This window comes from Helianthus annuus, chromosome 2 (genome assembly GCF_002127325.2).
Source record: "Helianthus annuus cultivar XRQ/B chromosome 2, HanXRQr2.0-SUNRISE, whole genome shotgun sequence".
Taxonomy (NCBI): Eukaryota; Viridiplantae; Streptophyta; class Magnoliopsida; order Asterales; family Asteraceae; genus Helianthus; species Helianthus annuus.
Window position 1 is genome coordinate 154,103,385 of NC_035434.2, and position 22,313 is coordinate 154,125,697.

Consider the following 22,313-nt stretch of genomic DNA (forward strand, 5'->3'; position numbering starts at 1 on the left):
GATGAACTTCCAGATGAGTTCTTTGGATTGTAAGCAGTTTCAACCTTTGGTGACAAGTTGGTTGTTTTCTCATTCAACCCTCCTTTGTAGTACAAACTGATGTCTTGTTCACCATCAAACACTTTCATCCTAGAAATCTTAATCTACTCCATTTCCTGTGCCTCCAACTTTTCAATGAATTTGCTCAAAGTTAGCATGTTAAATCCTTTCTTGTTTCTGAGCATCATCAAATATGTTCCCCATGTTTCGTGTGGTAAAGCATCAGCCAATTTCTCGATCAACTCCTTATTGTCTTTGTTGATGCTCACCCTCTTCATATTCACCAACAGATTGCAATATCTTTCAATAATCTGCTTTGTGCTCTCGTTCTTTAAACCACGAAACAAATCAAACTCTTTCTTCAAAAGTGATTTCTTGTTCTTTATCATTTCCTGACTACCAACAAACTTTGATCTTAATGCTTTCCAAATTGAATAAGAACTTCCGTTATGTTGCAATAAGACCATGATGTCTTCTTTCACAGCTTGTTGTAGCAGACTTAGCATCATTTTCTCATTCTTATATTTCCTCTTATCATCCGCACTCATATCTTTGATCGGAATCTCCTCTTCATCGTCATTTGTCGGTCTAATGTATTTCGTTTCCACGCACTCCCAAGCATCTAAATAGTTAGCTTGTACCCAATTCTCAAACCGTCCTTCCCAACCTTTATACTCCTCAATGTTCATGAGCTTAGGCGGTTTTTGCATAGTCCCCGTTTCGTTTTCTAGCATCATGTTCTGTGCAACAGTGATCGGGGTAACCGGGGTAGCGAATGCGTTATAAAAATCCTCGTCCATGATTCGGATATCAAGAATTTCTCAAAACAGACTGTTCAAGCGAAATATTATGTTTCACACACAAACTGTTTTCAAGCGGAATCAGTAACAACTTTCAAGCGGGATACCGTTTTGAAGCGGAATTAAACTGAACGTTTCAAGCGAAACCTCAACTGGAGCGGAATCACAAAGTAATTTGGAGCGGAATCACTAAACAGCTTTATAACAACCCTAACGTAAACCGACACCCTCATAAATTTTTCGACACCCTAATATATCTTAAAATGTCTCAATATGTCTTTATATGCACCCCGAGCCTAAAGTAGATTATAATATATAAAATAAATTAAAAACAATAAATATTAAGTTGAGGCGGGCCGCATAGACCCACCCCAACCATTTACGCGGGCCGTGTAAGGGCGTAACCGGACTCCGCTAAATTCTTTAGTTCATGCGGGCCGCGTATGATCCCGTTTAAGTGTATGCGGGTGGCGAGAGACCTAGAATGTGGCGCAGCCCTGGGCCGCCACCTGGCCCAACACCTGGCAAGCCTACATAGTGACCCAGCTAAGCTACGCATTGACCGGAGGTCAACGCGGGCCGCGTAGGCCCTATGCTCATGTTACGCGGGCCGCGAGAGAGACAGAATCAGGCCCTATAAATAGAACGCATCGGATTTCACTTTCCGACGTTCAAAACTTTGTTTCTTTCTCTCAATTTTACGTAGTATACACTATACCCGGGCGTTATACCCCCTAATTAGCAAGGTTCTGCTACGATGTAAGTATTATAACCCCTGGAGACGTATTAGATACGCTGCCCGATTGATCTAGGGTTCCGTAACGGCTGTCGTGGTTCTGCCCGACGTAGTCGTTGGAATGCCGTCTCGGGGAGGGTATTACTAATGTTAAAATGGGTTATTATACTAACACACGTGCATTTGTGTAACTTATAGATATTCACCAGGAAACTTTAAAGGATAACCTAAAACAGCAATGTGAGTAATCTTCTTTTTGTTAAATGTTTTACAAAACCTCACTTAATTAAATATATATAAAGCAGTTATTGAGTATTTGTAAAGAAAACAATTATAGTGGTTATGTTGGGGTTTTGTATACAAAATTGGTTACTGGCGTGGTAACATCCCATAAGTTGAGTATGACCGTACCACTGATGTTAATTGTGATGTCTTGGAAACAAATGTAATTGCGGATGTGCCCTCAATACTGCAAATTGGTTTTATTTAAACTTGATTAAACTGGGATTCACTCACCAGTAATTCCCACTGACAAAATGTTTTTAAAACGCGTTTCAGGTAACAAAATGTGAAAGCCAAATAGAAGCCAGCTGGACAGCACTGAAGCTTGGAAAAGTGGCAATAAAGTTACCTAAAAAGAAATAGATGTTTTTCTTAAATAAAATAGGGTGTACCCCTATGAAATTATATGTACTGAAAACTTGGGTTTTACCCATGTGTTTAATATTATAAAATGTGGTGGTTTACTCTGATAACATATTTCCTAACTACGGTCCTGATGAAAATTTCCGCTGCCAAATTAAATAAGTAAACTTGATACCACCGAAACTGGCTCACGGCCGCCCGTTGCCGGGGACTAGGGATCGGGGGTTGTGACAGAAGGTGGTATCAGAGCTATGCCACTGATTCAGCCACAGAAGTGTTCTGCTGACATAAAAATTTAAAGTGTTAGGAAATAAATTACTGGAATACGTGCATAATTGTATTTTCTTGTTATGTGTTATCTGACTATTTGTTAGTTTACAGTATGAGTGACCAAGGACCATCTGACGCGTATCGTCAATTGTCTGGTTCGCCTAAAAGCGAAGGCACCTCCTCTTCTCAGCCTGCCCTCTCAGGGTACTCTGCTGATACGAAAGAAGGAATCTTTGTGTTTAAGGCTCAGTCTGAAGAGCCATTTCCTCAGAAAAAGAGGGGATGGTTCAGTAGGGGAGCACACGAGCGTAGGAAACGTATGAAAAAGTTACAGGAACAGCGAGTGTTAGCCGCAGCTAAAAGAGAAACTGATGTCTATGCCCAGGATATGCTCAATAGGGGTATAGCTAATATCCATATTTTAGCTACCATTGCTGCTGACCCAAACCTGGAGCAAATGCTAGCACCCCAACCACAACTACCAAATCCTGATCAACCCATGGAGCTAGAAAACCCTGAAAACCAAATAGAAATGCCTGATTACAACCCGGAGGAGATACCTAGGGTACCTGCACCAAATCCCCTCGACCCAAACGACTACGACCCCTGGTGGGACGATGTTAGGGACTATGTGCAACAAAACCCAATACAGGAAAATGTGCCAATACCCAACCTAGGAGCCTACCCAGGGTTAGATCCTCAAGATCCCTATAACGTTAGTGATGCATACATTAGGGAGATCTTAGAGAATCCCTACCCATACCAGGCCCCTATCCCTCCGTACCAGGAACCCGCACCCCAGATTCCAAACCCAGTCCTAGAACCTGCACCCCCAATGAGTGCAGAAAACGTACAAGAACTTAGGACTTTCGGTGAGGAAATTTTAGAAAGCAGTGAGAGAATGCGACAGGTGGGAGAGCGTCTCGTACGGAAATACGACAAGCGCAATATGGATTTTTGGATGAATCCATATCAGTAAATATGATGATGGAAACAGTAGTAGTAGTAATAATAATAATAATAATAATATAATAATATATGTGTGTATGTGTTAGAAAAAAAAAAACTACGGATGCATACTATTAGTATTGTAGCTTTACATTTCAGTCGGTATTGTAATTTTAATTTCAGTACTGGTGTGTAATGATGCATACTATATAAATAGAGTAAAAGTCGCAATGCTCGACGCTTTTGACTAAAAGTGCATGTCATGTGATTGGCTATATTCAAATATTATTTGTGATATTAATATTTGGTAAATGTTTAAAATTCAGATGGCCGACGAGGGAAATCAAGATAATCTGAATAACGATAACCAGAGTAACAATAACATGGTTAATGAGAATCCAAACAACAATGGAAACCAAATGGATAATAGTGTCGTTCAACATATAGTGGCACAAGGAATTATAGATGCAATGCCATTTATTATTCAAACGGTTCAAGAAGCGAATAATAAAAGTAAGCATAGTAGTAAGCGACCAAGTGAACCGGAACACAGCGTGAACAATGGACTCGTACTTCAAGCGCCCATTCCCAAAAGAAGAAGAACCATGTCATATGGTTGTTCTTACAAAGAATTCTGGTCCTGTAAACCAATAGAATTCTCGGGTAATGAAGGACCCATTGCAGCTCTACGCTGGATAGAGAAAACTGAGGCTGTTATGAAAATAAGCAAGTGTGCCGAAGAAGATAGGATAATGTTTACTTCGAATCTATTTAAAAATGCAGCCCTAGAATGGTGGAACACTATCCTCCAGTCAAGAGGAAGTGATAGGATTTATAACATGGAATGGGAAGAATTAAAAAATATGGTAGAAAGGAAGTTCTGCCCTCCCAATGAAAAGGAACATATAGCAAATAAGTTTCTGAATCTTAGAATGACCGGGGTAGATAGTAAGGGTTACACTACCACATTCTTTGAATATGCTAGGATAGTACCAACCCTTGCATCACCTGAACCAGTGTTAATCTCCCCTTATATCTGGGGATTAATTGGAGAAATTAGACATGTAGTCAGGGCAGCTAGACCCCAAACCATAGAAGAAGCTGTAGAACTAGCCAATACCTTGACTGATGAACTGGTACGAACTAGAGAAGAAGACCAGAGAAGAAACCTATCCCAAAGGCTTACTCAAGAATTCCGTTCGGGAAATTTCAACCGTAGGAACGTAGGTTCTACCTCGGCACCATACTGCAAAGCTTGCAGAAAGAAGCATTCTGGAAGATGCTCTATTTATTGTAATTTTTGCAAGGCCCCAGGACACAAGGAAGAGAATTGCAAGAAGAAATCCAGTAATGGATTCTGCTTCAATTGTGGAGAAAAAGGTCACATCAGGCCAAATTGTCCGAAATTGGCTCCAGCTGCAAATAACAAGAATCCTAAAAATGCTAGAGCTTTTTTTCTAACTACAGATGAAGCCAAGATGATTCCAGACGTCATAGCTGGTACGTTTTTAGTTAATGATATTTTTGCTAAAGTATTATTTGACTCTGGTGCAAACCAAAGTTTTATTAATACTTCGTTTTGCAAACTCCTAAATCAATCATTAACTAAACTACCACAAGAATGTATAGTAGAGACCGCAAATGGAGAAACCGTTAGAATTTCAAAAATCTTGCAGGGAGTAAGAATAGAAATTTTTAATCAAAAGTTTGTTGCAAATCTTTACCCAATGAATCTGGCAGGATTTGATATTGTATTAGGAATGGATTGGTTAATAGCCAATAAAGCCAGTATTTTATGTGATCAAAAGTCAATACAACTAAAATCACCAAGGGGTGAAAAGATCACAATTAAAGGAGATAAACCATTTAGATCCACTAAATTCATCTCTGTGATGAAAACTGCAAGTTATATAAGAAAAGGATCTATAGTGTATTTGATTTCTATAATCACTAACACTAAAGGAAAAGAATTAAAAGACATTCCAGTAGTGTCCCAATTTTCAGATGTCTTTCCAGAAGAATTGCCAGGACTACCGCCAGATAGGGAAGTTGAATTCAGAATCCATCTGTTACCAGGGACAGCACCAATTGCCAAAGCACCTTATCGTTTGGCACCCCCCGAAATGCAGGAACTGAAGAAACAATTAGATGAATTGATAGAAAAGGGATTCATACAGCCAAGCTCATCGCCATGGGGAGCACCAATTTTATTTGTTAAAAAGAAGGACGGATCAATGCGTATGTGCATTGACTACCGTGAATTGAACAAAGTCACGATTAAGAATCGGTATCCATTACCGAGGATCGATGATTTGTTTGATCAACTTCAAGGAGCTCGATTTTTCTCTAAAATCGATTTAAGATCAGGATATCATCAATTAAAGGTACAGGAAAAAGAGATTCCTAAAACCGCATTCAGAACAAGGTATGGTCATTATGAGTTTACTGTCATGCCATTTGGTTTAACCAATGCCCCAGCCGCATTTATGGACATGATGAACCGAATATGTAAGCCATATTTGGATAAATTCATAATTGTCTTTATAGATGATATTCTAATTTATTCTAAGAGTAAAGAGGAGCATGCAAAGCACTTGCAGTTACTTTTAAGTTTATTAAGAAAGGAAAAGCTTTATGCTAAGTTTTCAAAGTGCGAGTTTTGGTTAGAACAGGTAGAATTTCTTGGACATCTAGTTAACCATGAAGGAATCCATGTGGATCCAACCAAGATCGAGGCAATTACCAAATGGAAAACCCCTGAGTCACCAACTAAGGTTAGAAGTTTCTTAGGATTGGCCGGTTATTATAGGAGATTTATTCGAGATTTTTCTAGAATAGCCATTCCCTTAACCAAGTTAACCTGTAAATCTGTTAAGTTTGAATGGGGACCAAAGCAAGACGAAGCCTTTAGAATCCTTAAGCAAAGATTAACCCATGCACCCATACTAGCATTACCAGAAGGAACTGAAGACTTTGTAGTCTATTGTGATGCTTCCAAGTTAGGTTATGGATGTGTGTTGATGCAACGCCAAAAGGTTATAGCTTACGCCTCTAGACAGCTTAAGAGTCATGAAGAAAATTATTCAACCCATGATTTGGAATTAGGAGCCATATTTTTTTCCCTTAAGATATGGAGACATTATCTTTATGGTAGTAAGTTTACCATATTCATAGATCATAAGAGCTTAAGGTATGTTTTTGGGCAAAAAGAGTTGAATATGAGACAAAGACGCTGGATGGAATTGCTTAGCGATTACGATTGTGATATCCAGTATCACGCAGGAAAAGCCAATGTAGTGGCTGATGCTTTAAGTCGAAAATATCACGAAAAGCCACAAAGGGTACGTTCTCTTAAATTAAATCTACAAGTAGATTTAAATGATCAGATTAGAGAAGCACAAGAATCAGTAATCAAGGAAGATACTGAAAAATTAAAAGGAATGATTAAGGAATTAGAACAAGGAACAGATGGAATTTGGAGGTTCCATAAAAAGAAAATTTGGATACCTAAATTAGGAAACTTACGCCACCGTATATTAGAGGAAGCTCATAAATCTAAATATACGATGCATCCAGGAAATGATAAAATGTACCGGGATTTAAGGAAAAATTTCTGGTGGATAGGAATGAAAAAGGATATAGCAGCTTATGTTTCTAAATGTTTAAGTTGCTCACAAGTTAAAGCTGAACATCAGAAACCCTCAGGTTTATTACAGCAATTAGAAATGCCAGTTTGGAAATGGGAATTGATAACAATGGATTTTGTTACTAAATTACCCAAAACAAGAAAAGGGAATGATACAATCTGGGTGATTATAGGTAGGTTAACCAAGTCAGCTCATTTCCTACCAATGAAAGAAACCTTTAGCATGGAACAATTAGCCAAATTGTATGTAAATGAAATTGTTTCATTACATGGAATACCTTTATCAATTGTTTCTGATAGAGATAGCCGTTTTACTTCTCATTTTTGGTCAAGTTTCCAAAAAGCAATGGGAACCAAGCTAAATCTAAGCACCGCTTATCATCCTCAAACGGACGGGCAAAGTGAAAGGACAATTCAGACCATGGAAGACATGCTTAGAGCTTGCGTAATTGATTTCGGAGGTAATTGGGACGAACACTTACCTTTGATAGAATTTTCTTATAATAACAGTTATCACTCAAGTATCAATGCTGCACCATTCGAAGCACTTTATGGACGAAAGTGCAGAACCCCAGTCTGTTGGGCAGAAATTGGGGAAAAGCAACTATCGGGACCCGAGATAGTACAAGAAACAACTGACAAAATCATTCAAGTCAAGGAACGACTGAAAACCGCACGTGATCGACAGAAGAGCTACGCTGATCACAGACGGAAGCCGTTAGAATTCCAAGTAAGCGATAAAGTGTTATTAAAAGTCTCTCCTTGGAAAGGAGTGGTAAGATTCATCAAAAGAGGAGAAAGCTAAGTCCCAGGTATATTGGACCTTTTAAAATTATTAGAAGAATAGGACCTATAGCCTATCAGCTACAACTGCCAGAGGAAATGGCAGGAATACATGATGTATTTCATGTATCTAATCTCAAAAAGTGTCTAGCTGACGAATCACTCGTAATACCTCTCAAGGATATAAAGGTAAATGAACAACTCAAGTTTGTAGAGAGGCCTCTGCAAATTGAAGATAGGAAAATTAAGAATCTCAAACACAAGAGACTAGTTCTGGTCAAAGTGAAGTGGGATTCCAAAAGAGGACCTGAGTACACATGGGAGCTCGAATCAGAAATGCAAAAGAAATATCCACACTTGTTCCAGTAGATCTCGACGACGAGCTCTAAAACAAGGTGGGGAGGATATAACAACCCTAACGTAAACAGACACCCTCATAAATTTTACGACACCCTAATATATCTTAAAATGTCTCAATATGTCTTTATATGCACCCCGAGCCCAAAGTAGATTATAATATATAAAATAAATTAAAAACAATAAATATTAAGTTGAGGCGGGCCGCATAGACCCACCCCAACCATTTACGCGGCCGTGTAAGGGTGTAACCGGACTCCGCTAAATTCTTTAGTTCATGTGGGCCGCGCATGATCCCGTTTAAGTTTATGCGGGCCGCGAGAGACCTAGAATGTGGCGCAGCCCTGGGCCGCCACCTGGCCCAATACCCGGCAAGCCTACATAGTGACCCAGCTAAGCTACGCATTGACCGGAGGTCAATGCGGGCCGCGTAGGCCCTATGCTCATGTTACGCGGGCCGCGAGAAAGACAGAATCAGGCCCTATAAATAGAACGCATCGGATTTCACTTTCCGACGTTCAAAACTTTCTTTCTTTCTTTCAATTTTACGTAGTATACACTATACCCGGGCGTTATACCCCCTAATTAGCGAGGTTCTGCTATGATGTAAGTATTATAACCCCTGGAGACGTATTAGATACGCTGCCCGATTGATCTAGGGTTCCATAACGGCTGTCGTGGTTCTGCCCGACGTAGTCGTTGGAATGCCGTCTCGGGGAGGGTATTACTAATGTTAAAATGGGTTATTATACTAACACACGTGCATTTGTGTAACTTATAGATATTCACTAGGAAACTCTAAAGGATAACCTAAAACAGCAATGTGAGTAATCTTCTTTTTGTTAAATGTTTTACAAAACCTCACTTAATTAAATATATATAAAGCAGTTATTGAGTATTTGTAAAGAATACAATTATAGTGGTTATGTTGGGGTTTTGTATACAAAATTGGTTACTGGCGTGGTAACATCCTATAAGTTGAGTATGACCGTACCACTGATGTTAATTGTGATGTCTTGGAAACAAATATAATTGCGGATGTGCCCTCAATACTGCAAATTGGTTTTATTTAAACTTGATTAAACTGGGATTCACTCACCAGTATTTCCCAATGACAAAATGTTTTTAAAACGCGTTTCAGGTAACAAAATGTGAAAGCCAAATAGAAGCCAGTTGGACAGCACTGAAGGCTTGGAAAAGTGGCAATAAAGTTACCTAAAAAGAAATAGATGTTTTTTCTTAAATAAAATAGGGTGTACCCCTATGAAATTATATGTACTGAAAACTTGGGTTTTACCCATGTGTTTAATATTATAAAATGTGGTGGTTTACTCTGATAACATATTTCCTAACTACGGTCCTGATGAAAATTTCCGCTGCCAAATTAAATAAGTAAACTTGATACCACCGAAACTGGCTCATGGCCGCCCGTTCCCGGGGACTCGGGATCGGGGGTTGTGACAAGCTTGAAGCGGAATCACCAAATAATTTTGGAGCGGAATCACACAAAACTTTCAAGCGAAATCTCACTTTCAAGCGGAATAAGACCCAAATCTCAAGCGAAATAACTCGATTTCAAGCGAAATCAACTCGAAATGCTGCTGACGTCATCATTCAATCGAGTAATTTTAAGCGGAATATCAATTTTGACCAGTTTTAGTTCGAATTTTAACCTGAAATTTTTAAGGCTTCATTAAAACATGTTTGCGCACAACATTTGTGAAATTTGGCCGATTTTAACCATGAAAAGTTTTGATTTTCGAAAAGAATGGTGTAGAAACAGAATTCGCAGCTGAATTATATAGAACTCTTCTTCCTGAGCTCTAATACCACTTGTAGGATCGTTTTTAGACCCGAACGAGTCGATTAGAAAAGTTTATCTCAGTTTCAGAGGCGGAAACTAAGAAACTGAGTTCAATTCAGCAAGAAATACACTTTAAACTGTCGTTTGATTGATAATAATGATGTTTACAACGAGTCGACACTTCGGCAGCACTTCGTGGCAAACCGGAATGAACTGTTACAGATTTCGCTCGAGACAACCTATTTATAGAGGTTGTGATTTCGCTTGAACTCATTCAAGCGGAATCACCATTTACAATTCAAGCGGAATCAGTCTTAACACTCGAGCGGAATCAAACTTTTGGGTGATTTCGCTTGAAATTGACCAAGGTCATTTCAAACGGAATCTCCATAATTCACATTTTCTTGATTCTCGTGTCCTGATCTAGCATGATCTATACAAGACTCGATACAAGACGTAGACGACAGACGGATGCACCAACACTTGCTAAGGATAAGGGTTCTCTAGAATTTCCCTGATGTATTGATCATTATCATAGTAGGGATCTAGAGGGCCCAAGTCTGGGTAGGCTGCTAGGTTTGGCATGGGTTCGTCTTCTGGTATTCGGTAGCGTTGTTGGTAATCCCTATGGTCGTCAAACCAAGGGTCGTAGTTTTGGTCTAAGGGATTGGGTGCTGGTACTCTAGGTATCTCAATGGGGTCAAAATCAGGCATTGGGATTTGATTTTCTGAGTTGACTTCAATTTCCATTGGTTGTGTGGGAAACAGTGGTAAGGGCTGGGGTGCTATGAGTTGTTCCAGGTTAGGGTCTGCAGCTGTAGTTGCTAGGATATGGAAATTTTCTAGACTCCTATTGAGCATATCCTGGGTGTGAGCATCTGTTTCTCTCTTAACGGCTCCTAAAGCTCGCTGTTGTTGTAACTTTTTCATCCTTTTCCTACGTTCAAGTGCTCCTCTACTCAACCATCCTCTCTTCTTAGGAGGGAATGCCTCTTCAGACTGAGCCTTAAACACAAATATCCCATCTTAATTTTCAGCTGAATACCTGAGAGGGTAGGCTGTGAAGATGTGCCTTCGCTCCTAGGTGAGCTGCACAACTGACGGTAGGCGTCGGAAGGTCCTTGGTCGCTCATACTGTCAACTAACAAATAGTCAAATAACACACAACAATAATATACAGATATGCACGTATTTCCGTAATTTATTTCCTAACATATTGAATAATATCTTGGTGGCAGCAGAACACTTCTGTGGCTGAATCAGTGGCTTAGCTCTGATACCACCTTCTGTCGCAACCCCCGTCCCCTAGTTAACCGAGAACGGGCGGCCGCGGCCAGTTTCAGTGGTATCGGTGTTTATCATTTTGGCAGCGGAAATTACATCAGGACCGTAGTTAGGAAATATTTTATCAGAGTAAAATACCACGCTTTTATAATATTAAACACATGGGAAAATCCCAAGTTTCAAGTACACAAATTTTATAGGGATAAACCCTATTTTATTTAAATAAAACATCTCTTTATTTTAGGTAACTTTATAGCCACTTTTCTAAGCCTTCAGTTCTGTCTAGCTGGCTTCTATTTTTGGCTTTCACATTTTGTTACCTGAAACGCGTTTAAAAACATTTTGTCAGTGGGAAATACTGGTGAGTGAATCTCATTTTAATCAAGACATGTAAAAATCGTTGTACAGTATTGAGGGCGGTCGCGCAATTACATTTGTTTCCATCTACTTTAATTACCACCCACGGTACTGTCAACCCAACTTGTGGTCATGTTACTACTCACAATGTAGTAACAAATTTTATATACAAAACCCCAACATACCAACGATCATTGTAGAATACAAATATTCAATCAATGTTTAATATAATGTTAATCATATGAGGTTTTGTAAAAACAGTTTGCAAAAAGGAGGATTACTCACATTGTTGTCTTAGGGTTTTCCCTTAAGGATTTCCTGGTGATTATCTATTAATTACACCAATGCACACGCGTTAGTATAATAACCCAATATTTACATTAGTAATACCCTCCCCGAGACGGCATTCCAACGACTACGTCGGGTAGAACCTCGACAGCCGTTACGGAACCCTAGATCAATCCGGTAATGTATCTAATACGTAACCGGGTTTATGATACTTACCACGAGGCAGAACTTCGTTATTTAGGGGGGTATTATGTCCGGAAATTACTTTAGCTATGTAGAAATTCGAGAGAGAAAGAAAGATTGAACAATTTGAATGAACGGCCGAATGCATCAATTTATAGTGCTGATTTTCGTCTTCGTCGCGCCCCGCGTAGGTTCCAGCCAAGGGCTTCGCGGCCCGCGAGGCTAGCTAGGGTAGGCCCTAGCTGTGCTGATTCGGCCACTAGGCGTGGCACGAGGTTGCCACATGGCGGCCTGGGGGTTCGCCCTGACTACGACCTGTCGCGGCCCGCGTAGATCATCATCAACTCGTTCGCGGCCCACGAGCGAGGACTGAATCTTGTTTTTATTTTATTTTTAATTGTATATGGTATTTTGGGCTCGGTTTTCACATAAGGGGTATATTTTAAGACATATAGAGGCATTTTAAATATATTGGGGTGTCTGAAAAAATATTTAGGAGGGTTGTTATACCATCTCACACCTATAGACCCCCAATCCCCACTAACCGATTTGTTAATAGGGATCAACGTGCCACTTCTTCCCCCTTTGTGAATGGCATTTATAACATTTTTTTTGTTCTTGTACCGCCACCACCACTTCGCTAAAAGGCCCACATTTAAGTCCTTAATCCCATCTACTCCCAACCTGCCATTCTTCTTGGAATTAAAGACTTTTTCCCAAGCCACCCACCGGATTTTATTACCCACCCCCTCCATTCAACAAGAACCATATTCTTATCCCCTCAAAAGTTTTTAAAACTCCAATAGGAGATTTGAATAAGGATAAGTAATAATTGGCAAGGGAGCCTAACATCGATTTAACTAAGACTATCCTTTTCGCAAAAAGATTCCTCGACTTTCATGACGAAAGTTTCGCGTTGAATCTATCAACTAGCACTTTCCAATTAGTTATCCGATTCATGTTCTCTACCACGGGCATCAAAAGGTACACAAAAGGGAGCACCCCCTTTTTTGCACCTTAAGATATCCGCCATAATAGTCACCTCGTCATCACTAACACCTACCCCAAAGACATTACTTTTATTAAGATTAACTTTCAAACCCGAAGCTAAGTGGATGCTTCTTAGAATTCTTTTGAGAATTCTAAGACTGGAATCGGACCATTCCCCGTAAAACAATGCATCATCCACATAGAAGAGGTGGGTAAGAATTGGACCTTCCTTTGAGAACGGAAACCCTTTGATGATGCCCACTTGAGTGGCTTTGTGAATCATATTGTGGAGAGCTTTATGGCTTCTGATCAATGTAAAACACAATACTTTTTAGGTTACACAACTTTTTGTTTTGTTTTTGTAACACCAGACAACTTTAGTATAATGAAACCATTGTAAACAATTTTCTTTTTTGTATCGTACAATTTGTGTTAAGAATAATGTGTTTCTTTGTGTCATAAACTATACCTATTGTTAGTACTAGTAACGAAATGAACCAACCCAATACCAATAGAATAAAGTTGGTACCAATATCAGTGTTATTGGAACCGGTATTGATATTCGTTTTTACTGTGGTCGATCAATGTCAAACACAAGTAGATGTCATTTTGGGCATATCAATGCTTATTTTTCTTCGTTTTCGCTTCTGTTGTTATAGAAAGTGTCGGAATCGTACGATACTGAATCGAATCGAATCAATACAAACTGAACTCCTGTCACCTAGCGTGAGGAATCCTAGTAGTTCTAAAGTAAAAACAAATGAATTGTTAGAAACTAGTTGATTATGATAACATAAAATAATAAAAGTTTATTATTCCATATATAAATAAGTAACTTTTTCATGCATAAACACTTGTAACTTGTGTTTTGGGGATTTCTCAAAAAAAAACTTGATTTTTTTGTTTTAACCCAAAGGTTTTTGCCTTTTGCAATTTTAACCCTACAAAATTTGTTTTTTTTTTAATTTTAACTCAAAACTTTTTATTATTTGCAATTTAACTTCACAACTTTTGTCAATTATACTTTTCGTTTTTGGTTTAACGTTTTTTACGTTTCGTTGCGTACAGTTCTAGATTCTTCGAGTTAATACGACGCAACGTATGAGTGTGGTTCAACTTTTTTATGTTTTGTTTGAAATTTTGCAAGCTAACACGGCGCAACGTACATGTGTGGTTCAACGTTTTTACCTCTATTTTTTCATGTTTGACAGGTTCGTCGCAACACACAGATCCTAGGTCGAGTTGGTGTGTCGATCACGGTTGTGTGACATTAGTACTATTTGACAACATTTTACGCCCCGCCGTAACGCGGGGTATGCTTTGGGGGTTTTCGAAAGAAAAAATGCTTATGTATATGGTTGTCGTAACCTTGGCTTTAGGGGTTTTTAAAAAAAAATTGATTTTGTTTACTTTTCACCCAAAAGTATTTCATAAATTACTTTTAACCCAAAACTATTTGTTTTTTCTTTACTTTTAACCCAAAACTTTTTATCTTTTGCAATCTATCTTCACAACTTTTTTTACTTTCAAATTTGATCCTTTATAGTTTTCATTTTTCGCAAATTTTACGCTTTATGCTTGGTTCTAAATTTTGTGACTTAACACATCGCAACTTGCGTCTTTGGTTTAACGTTTTTACGTTTCGTTCTAAATTTTGCAAGTTACCACGACGCAACGTGCGTGTATGGGTGAACGTTTTTACATCGTTTATTTTTTCCTGTTTGACAGGTTTAACATAACGTGCGGGTCATAGGTCGACCTAGTTATAACTAAAGAATCCCCGCCGCATTGCGGCGGGTCTCAATTCTAGTTATAACGAATTAAAAAAAATAAACTAAAACTAAACAAAAGGTTGAAAAATCTATGACATATCATATTTCTTATATTGAGAAAGGATCAAATAGGAAGTTTATTTTGGCTTGGAAGTGTAGGAAGCAATAGGATTAGGACATGTGGCAACATTTAAAATAAAGAAAAAGGGTATTTTAGTCAATCCAACCCTTTCTTCTTCCTTTTCAAAACCCAGTAACTTCAAAACCCACCATCTTCAACCATTTCGTCACTTTCTATCTCAATAATCACTACATTATAGTGCGATTTTCATCACCAATCAATGATTCAAACACCCGATCAACGTGTTCTTCAGCTTTTTTGAAGAAAACCCAGTTTAATTTCATATAGAATCCCGTTTTTTCCGGTGATTTTGAAGATAATCACTCGATACGTTCGATTCGAGCGCTGATAAGTGTTTTAATCATTCAGAATTCGTCAATTGTTGAAGAAATCACTTCGATCCATGTAAGAAATTCCTTAATTTCATTTTTACGATCTGGGTTTTTGATTTAGTCATTGCGTTTTACAATCTTGGCGGGGGCCCGGGGGCAGCGCCCCTGGTAGCGGGGTCCCAGGGGCGGCAGCCCCTGGCGGGGTCCAAACAGTTCACAGAAAATTTGTTGTAATAAAAATGCATCAGAAAAATTAATTTTCTGTAAATTGCCTCTGGAAACTGCATTCGTAAACTGCATTGATTCAGACAGTTCACAGCACAGACAATTCACAGCACAGACAAAACTATTGTCATGGTTCAATGCGTTTTAGAGAGAACACTTTCTTTGGTGTTTTTAGGCAATTGCGTTTTAGAACTAAAACATTTTTATGTGTTTTCTGACCATTGCGTTTTAGAAAAACACATTCTTGAAGTGTTTTTGGTGCATTGCGTTTTAGGTAAAACACTTTTTAGGTGTTTTCAGTCTATTGCGTTTTACAGAGAACACTTTATTTTGTTTTTTAGGCAATTGCGTTTTAGAATGAGTCAACTTTAAGTGTTTTCTGGCCATTGCGTTTTACAAATAAGACATTTTTTTGTGTTTTTTGGTGCATTGCGTTTTAGGTAAAACACTTTTTTATGTGTTTTCAGTCCATTGCGTTTTAAACAGATATTTTAAGTGTTTTCTGGCCGTTGCGTTTTAGAAATAAGACATTTGTATGTGTTTTTGGTGCATTGCGTTTTAGGTAAAACACATTTTTATGTGTTTTTAGTCCATTGCGTTTTAGAAAGTACATTTTCTTTTAAGTTTTTAGGCTATTGCGTTTTAGAAATAAGACATTTCTTTGTGTTTTCTGGCCATTGCGTTTTACAAATAAGACATTTCTTTGTGTTTTTTATGCATTGCGTTTTAGAAAAATGTCATTTTTTAGGTTTTTTTCATTGCGTTTTACGTAACTGGGGGGTTTTCTATTGCGTTTTACGCAACTGGGTTTTTAATTTTTTTTTTTTTTTTGAAAATATGGCAATAGTATACTCGTTTTAAAGATAAAAAACGCTCGTTTTTTTGGTGCAATTTTTATAAAAAAATAATGTCGTATGAAAGAGTTATTAACGTTTAAAAAATGGGGGGAATTGGAGGAGAGAGAAACTATTGTCTTGCATTGACTAGAATACCCCTAAACAAACTCACGCGCCTCTTTTATTCTCTTTAATTTCCCTCATTTAATTTTAGCTCTTGATTAACTAAATGGATGATCAAGATCACTTCCTAGCCTTCTTAGTCAAATAAACTTCTTATCATATCTATTACTAAAACTCAAAATGTGTTTTCTTTTGGAATTCTAAGGTACAAGTATTTATTTCTATTTTGTTTTATTAAATGATATATTGTATATATGACATACAGTTATGAAAGTTGCCTTGCAAAAAAAATATATATGACATACAGTTATTTATAGCATACCAAGTTTTAAAATACTATTTATACGATACGAATCAAGCTTTATGGTAAAAGTAAATTTTGTAACAATGTAAAGCCGAAACCCTTTGGCCTGACTTGACAAACAATATTTGCATACAACTTATTCCTTTCATATAAACAAAACAAATTTCAACTTAATATAACCAAATAACATTATTTTATCGTATTTTAAAAATATTAAAATAGTTTGCAAGCTAGGAGTGGATAAAGGAACACAAAGTCAAAAAAATAGGCCAAGTGGACAAGCTTTGCATGCTTGTAATTTTCATTTGCACTTGCAAAGACTCCTCTATATAAAGAAGGTTAGCTAGTTGTATAACTTGCTCAAAAGTACAAGCTACATAAAGCATAGATACCATGGCAACCCACAAGTTACTTTGCAATCTAAGCTTCATCTTCCTCTTGTTCTTCCAATTTCATTTTGGTATTTCTATACACATTTTCACTTTTAATTTACTTTGTAACATGTAATTATACCAGGTGTGAGGCGATCTACATGCTGATTTATTAGTCGTTTGATTGGTTTCTTTGAAACCAACGACTTTTAGCACACGTAGATCACACACCTTGGCCAGTACTTACAACGTATACAGATATGATATATTAAACATATATGATATATATTTATACGTGTTATATATTGTTTTTGAAGGTACGAGTGAAATACGGTTAAATTACTATTCGGAAACTTGTCCTAATGCCGAAGAAATCATCAAAGAACAAGTCATAAGTTTGTATAATAAGCATGGAAACACTGCTGTTTCTTGGATAAGAACTCTCTTCCATGATTGCATGGTTAAGGTACTCTTTACTTATGTTTGTTGCATGGAAAAGATTCAAGCTTTTCATGATAAAACATTGTACAACACATAATGCACATGTTACAAGTCATCATTGCATGATCAATTCCTTCATTTCTTGGTTTTAATTCTTGATTAAAATGTTCTTTTTAATAGTCATGTGATGCATCATTATTATTGGAGAGCATAAATGGAATTCAGTCAGAAAAAATATCATCAAGAAACATGGGAATGAGAAACTTTAAGTACATAAACACAATCAAAGATGCTGTTGAGAGTGCATGCCCCTTGACAGTTTCTTGTGCTGACATTGTTGCTCTTTCCGCTAGAGATGGTGCCGTTATGGTATGTGATTATGCACTCTCTTATATATATATATATATATATATATATATATATATATATATATATATATATATATATATATATATATATATATATATATATATATATATATATATGATTTAAAATGAGAAGCCACTACGAGTTGTGAGAACCGTGAGAACTTTTTGATCCGGCACGAGTTGGGCCAAAATTTTTTTGCATAAACGTAGATGAAAACATTATAAACACATCTGTAAAAAGGTAAAAAAAAAGTTGTCGAGTCGTTAGTTTTGACTGATTCAAGTTTTTTTTTACGCCCTGATAAAAGCTGTAAAATTTTACACCAATGCGTAAAAAAAAACTTCTGTCAGTCAAAACTAACGACTTGACAACTTTTTTTACAGATGTGTTTATAATGTTTTCATCTACGTTTGTGAAAAAAAAAATTGGCCCAATTCACGCCGGATCAAAAAGTTCTCAGGATGAGAAGTTGGATGCAATCGTTTATTCGCGTGTGTTATGCAGTTGGGAGGACCGTGTATTGAGATGAAAACGGGGAGAAAAGATAGCAAGGAAAGCCATCTTGCGGAGATCGATGCATCGCTCCCGAATCATAACGATTCCATGATGTATGTCCTTGCTCGGTTTCAATCTATAGGAATTGATGTCGAAGGAACAGTGGCTCTTTTAGGTATCATTCATACTTTTTTACATCTACTTTTAGCTAACCACTCTTAACTCCATTTTGTATTAAAAGTACATTTTAAAGTATTTACTAGAATACGAATCTTGCTAAAGATGCAACAAAACTTTTGGACTAATGTGGAGAATCACAATCATGGAGAAAACATAATTGTGGTAGGGAAAATAACAAAGAGAAAGTTATCAAAATAGGCTAAGTTTTGGCTGCCCGCGGCTAAGATAGAGCTGACACCTTACACGTGGACCTGACACCTTACACGTGTAATTATTAGACTGACTCTTTTATGGGCTCACTAATTTTTGTGACCGTTAAATTTCAAACTCCTTACCTGACTTTGCTTATTTAAGTCTTCTAATTGGTAGCTTAGACTCGAGTTGGAACTAATTTTTGCGACCAAAATTTCACGCTCAAAATTAGTGATTGCCTTTGGTACCAAACCTTTTACGACTAAAACCATTGGCGACCGGCCCTGTCAGCAATCGATTTTGCGATCAACCATATTAGCCATTAGTGACTTGTTTGTGGACTGACCTATTACTGGTTTGGTGTAGGTGCTCACTCGGTAGGTCGAGTCCATTGTGTCAACATTGTTGATAGACTATATCCAACAGTTGACCCAACTTTGGACCCGAACTATGCTGAGTATCTCAAGGGTCGTTGTCCCCATCCTGATCCAGACCCGATTGCTGTGGAATACGCGAGGAACGATCGAGATACACCGATGATCCTAGACAACAGCTACTACAAAAACCTTATGAACCACAAGGGACTGCTTACAGTTGATCAAGAACTTGTATCGAACCCAATCACATCTCCATTTGTTGAGAAAATGGCAGCCGATAACGATTACTTTCACGAACAATTTTCTAAGGCTCTTCTCATATTGTCGGAGAACAACCCGTTAAGCGAGGAGGAGGGCGAGGTTCGAACCGATTGTCGTTTTGTAAACAAGGACTAAAATCACTCAAAGTGTGTGTAATTTCTGAATTTTGTGGTATTGTTATCTTTGTATGTGACATATCTAAGGTTATGTCACTAAAGGTGAATGAATAAACTTTGTAATTAATATTATGTATTATTTTCTTGTTTAACGACCTTATTTTAAAATGTGTCACTAAGATCATGTGTGTTTCTTTAGTCTTCACCAAAATGAATCTTAATATTTTCTTTCTCCAAATCTTTAATGCATCATTCAAAGAAGATAGACCATATTGTTCCATTATTAATTTGTTAAATTATTACAATTTGTGGTTTTTTATTAGTTAGTTTTATGATCCGTGTTATACTTTTGGCTTTTTCTCTCACATAAATTATTATTCAATCCAATTGTTTAAGAATTTGTTTGATATTTATATAATATGCTTTATCTATGGAGAATGAAATTAAATTATGCTTAATGAATTTATATTAATGAATTTCCTATAAATTACAATTTTGTTATACAAAAACTTTGTGATTTTGAGGGTAAGGTTATTGTAAAAAAGGTTAAAAGTGTGAGAAGTGTGAGAAATATTGTGGATATGACATGTGTCCTCAATTTAAATTAATTCAAAAGGGTAAACAAGTAATTTTATCATTGATTCAATTAATTCAAAACCTTCCATAACCGCCACTTTATTTATAGGAACATGATTTTATAAAAGATCTCTATAAAAACACTACAAATAACACTGCAACCACCATTTAGCACGTATATAACACCATTCAATAATTATATAACACCATTCAATAAGTATATAACACAATTCAATAAGTATATAACACCATTTTAAATATCTCTATAAAAACACTACGAATAACACTGCAAAATCACCATTCAACATATATATATATATATATATATATATATATATATATATATATATATATATATATATAACACCATTCAATAATTATATAACACCATTTAATAAGTATATAACACCATTCAGTAATTATATAACACCATTCAATAAGTATATAACACCATTCAATAAGTATATAACACTATTAAAGACACTACCTCCATTTCCATAATGTGTTCTTAGTATAATGTTCATAGTATGGTTATTATACATGGTGTTTTAAACCTGCATGCATGGTGTTTTACATCTGCATGCTAGTAGATGTTAAAGATTCCATATGTTAAAACACCATAGTATTTTAAACCAACATTCCAGTAGATGTTCTTCGCATGTTCATCGTATAGTGTTTTACACCTGCATTCCAGTACGTATTTAAAACACCAAGCTTTGAATCATAATACAATTAAAACACCACTGTATGAATATAGACAAGACATCATGGACTAAACATCTGATCGAAACATATTTTTTCTCTATATAAGTATAGCAATATGGTACTCATATTAAACATAAAAAAACGCTCGTTATTACGGTGTATTTTTTTAAGTTACGTATAAAAAGTTATTGACGTTTAAAAAAGACGAGGGGAAGTTGCACGTGCATTAATTTTAGTTTCTTAATTTAAAAATGATAAATTTACCTCTATACCCTTAATCTAGAAAATTAATATGTTTAATTGTAAACATTATTTACAATTTTGTCATTATGATCTCAATCATTAGATCAAAGATCTAATGGTGTAGATTCTTTCTTACCTTTATCACAAAAAAACCCTTTTTTACAGGAACCTCTAACATGATTTTGATATTATATATAGGGAAAATTTCACAGAATAGTAACCAAGTTTTAAAAGTGTTCTAATTAGCTCACTAGTGTCATTTTTGTCACAACTAGATAACTTAACATTCAAATCGAACCATGTCTTTTTTCCACGTGTCAAGAAAAAAATGGAGTATAAGATGTTGGGGTCGAATTATTTTAATATGTGAAATTATATTTATTAAAAATAAAAACCATTTAATTACATTAAAAATTAAAAAAAAAACAAGTTACAATCCACGCCATCACTCGACGTTAGCATCAAATAAAAGAGAAAAAAGAAATAAAAATCCACATCACACGATTACCTATGAAATGAATGAAAAAACCTTAATTTTAATGAAGAATGAATATTGAGTGACCTGATTGGAACACTTTTGAAACTTGAGTGACCTAACTGGAACACTTTTGAAACTTGGTTATTATTCTATAAAGTGTAGTTTAACATTTTATATATATAAAACAAATGAATTATTTTCGAAAATACAAATCTTATAGTAAGCTGAATTAAAATCTCATGGTGCCTCAGTTATTGACTCATTCAACTAGAAACGTTAGCTTAATTGTTAGATATAGGCTTGTAAATGAACTGAGCGAACACGAACGAGCCATGTTCATGTTCATTCATTTACCTTTAACCAAACAAACGATCGAACACGAACATTTAAATGAACGGATTTTCTAGTCCGTATTCGTTCGTTAAGAAAATGAACATGTTCATGTTCGTTTATGTTTGTTCGCTAAAAGTATAAACGAACGGTTCACGAACATAAACGCACACAAACACGCATAGTTGAACATAAATGAACATAATTGAATAAGGCTTTGAATTGTATAGCAATAGTAGAGGAGAATAACCTAAATATAGGTAAACCTTAATTCACATTTCATACGATAGAAAAGATTGCTTTTAAATTGGAAAATATAAATAAAATATATTACTA

The 22,313-nt window shown here is 36.5% G+C and overlaps 1 protein-coding gene across 1 annotated transcript; it reads left to right on the plus strand.

Annotated features, from left to right (window-relative positions):
* Positions 1-17,187: 17,187 nt before the first annotated feature.
* Positions 17,188-19,824, plus strand: LOC110924631 (peroxidase 21). The gene is made up of 5 exons (XM_022168624.2): positions 17,188-17,303; positions 17,532-17,680; positions 17,836-18,024; positions 18,529-18,694; positions 19,258-19,824. Exons 1-5 carry the CDS (start codon positions 17,237-17,239, stop codon positions 19,662-19,664), a joined length of 978 nt encoding a protein of 325 aa, XP_022024316.1. The 5' UTR covers positions 17,188-17,236; the 3' UTR covers positions 19,665-19,824.
* Positions 19,825-22,313: the final 2,489 nt, after the last annotated feature.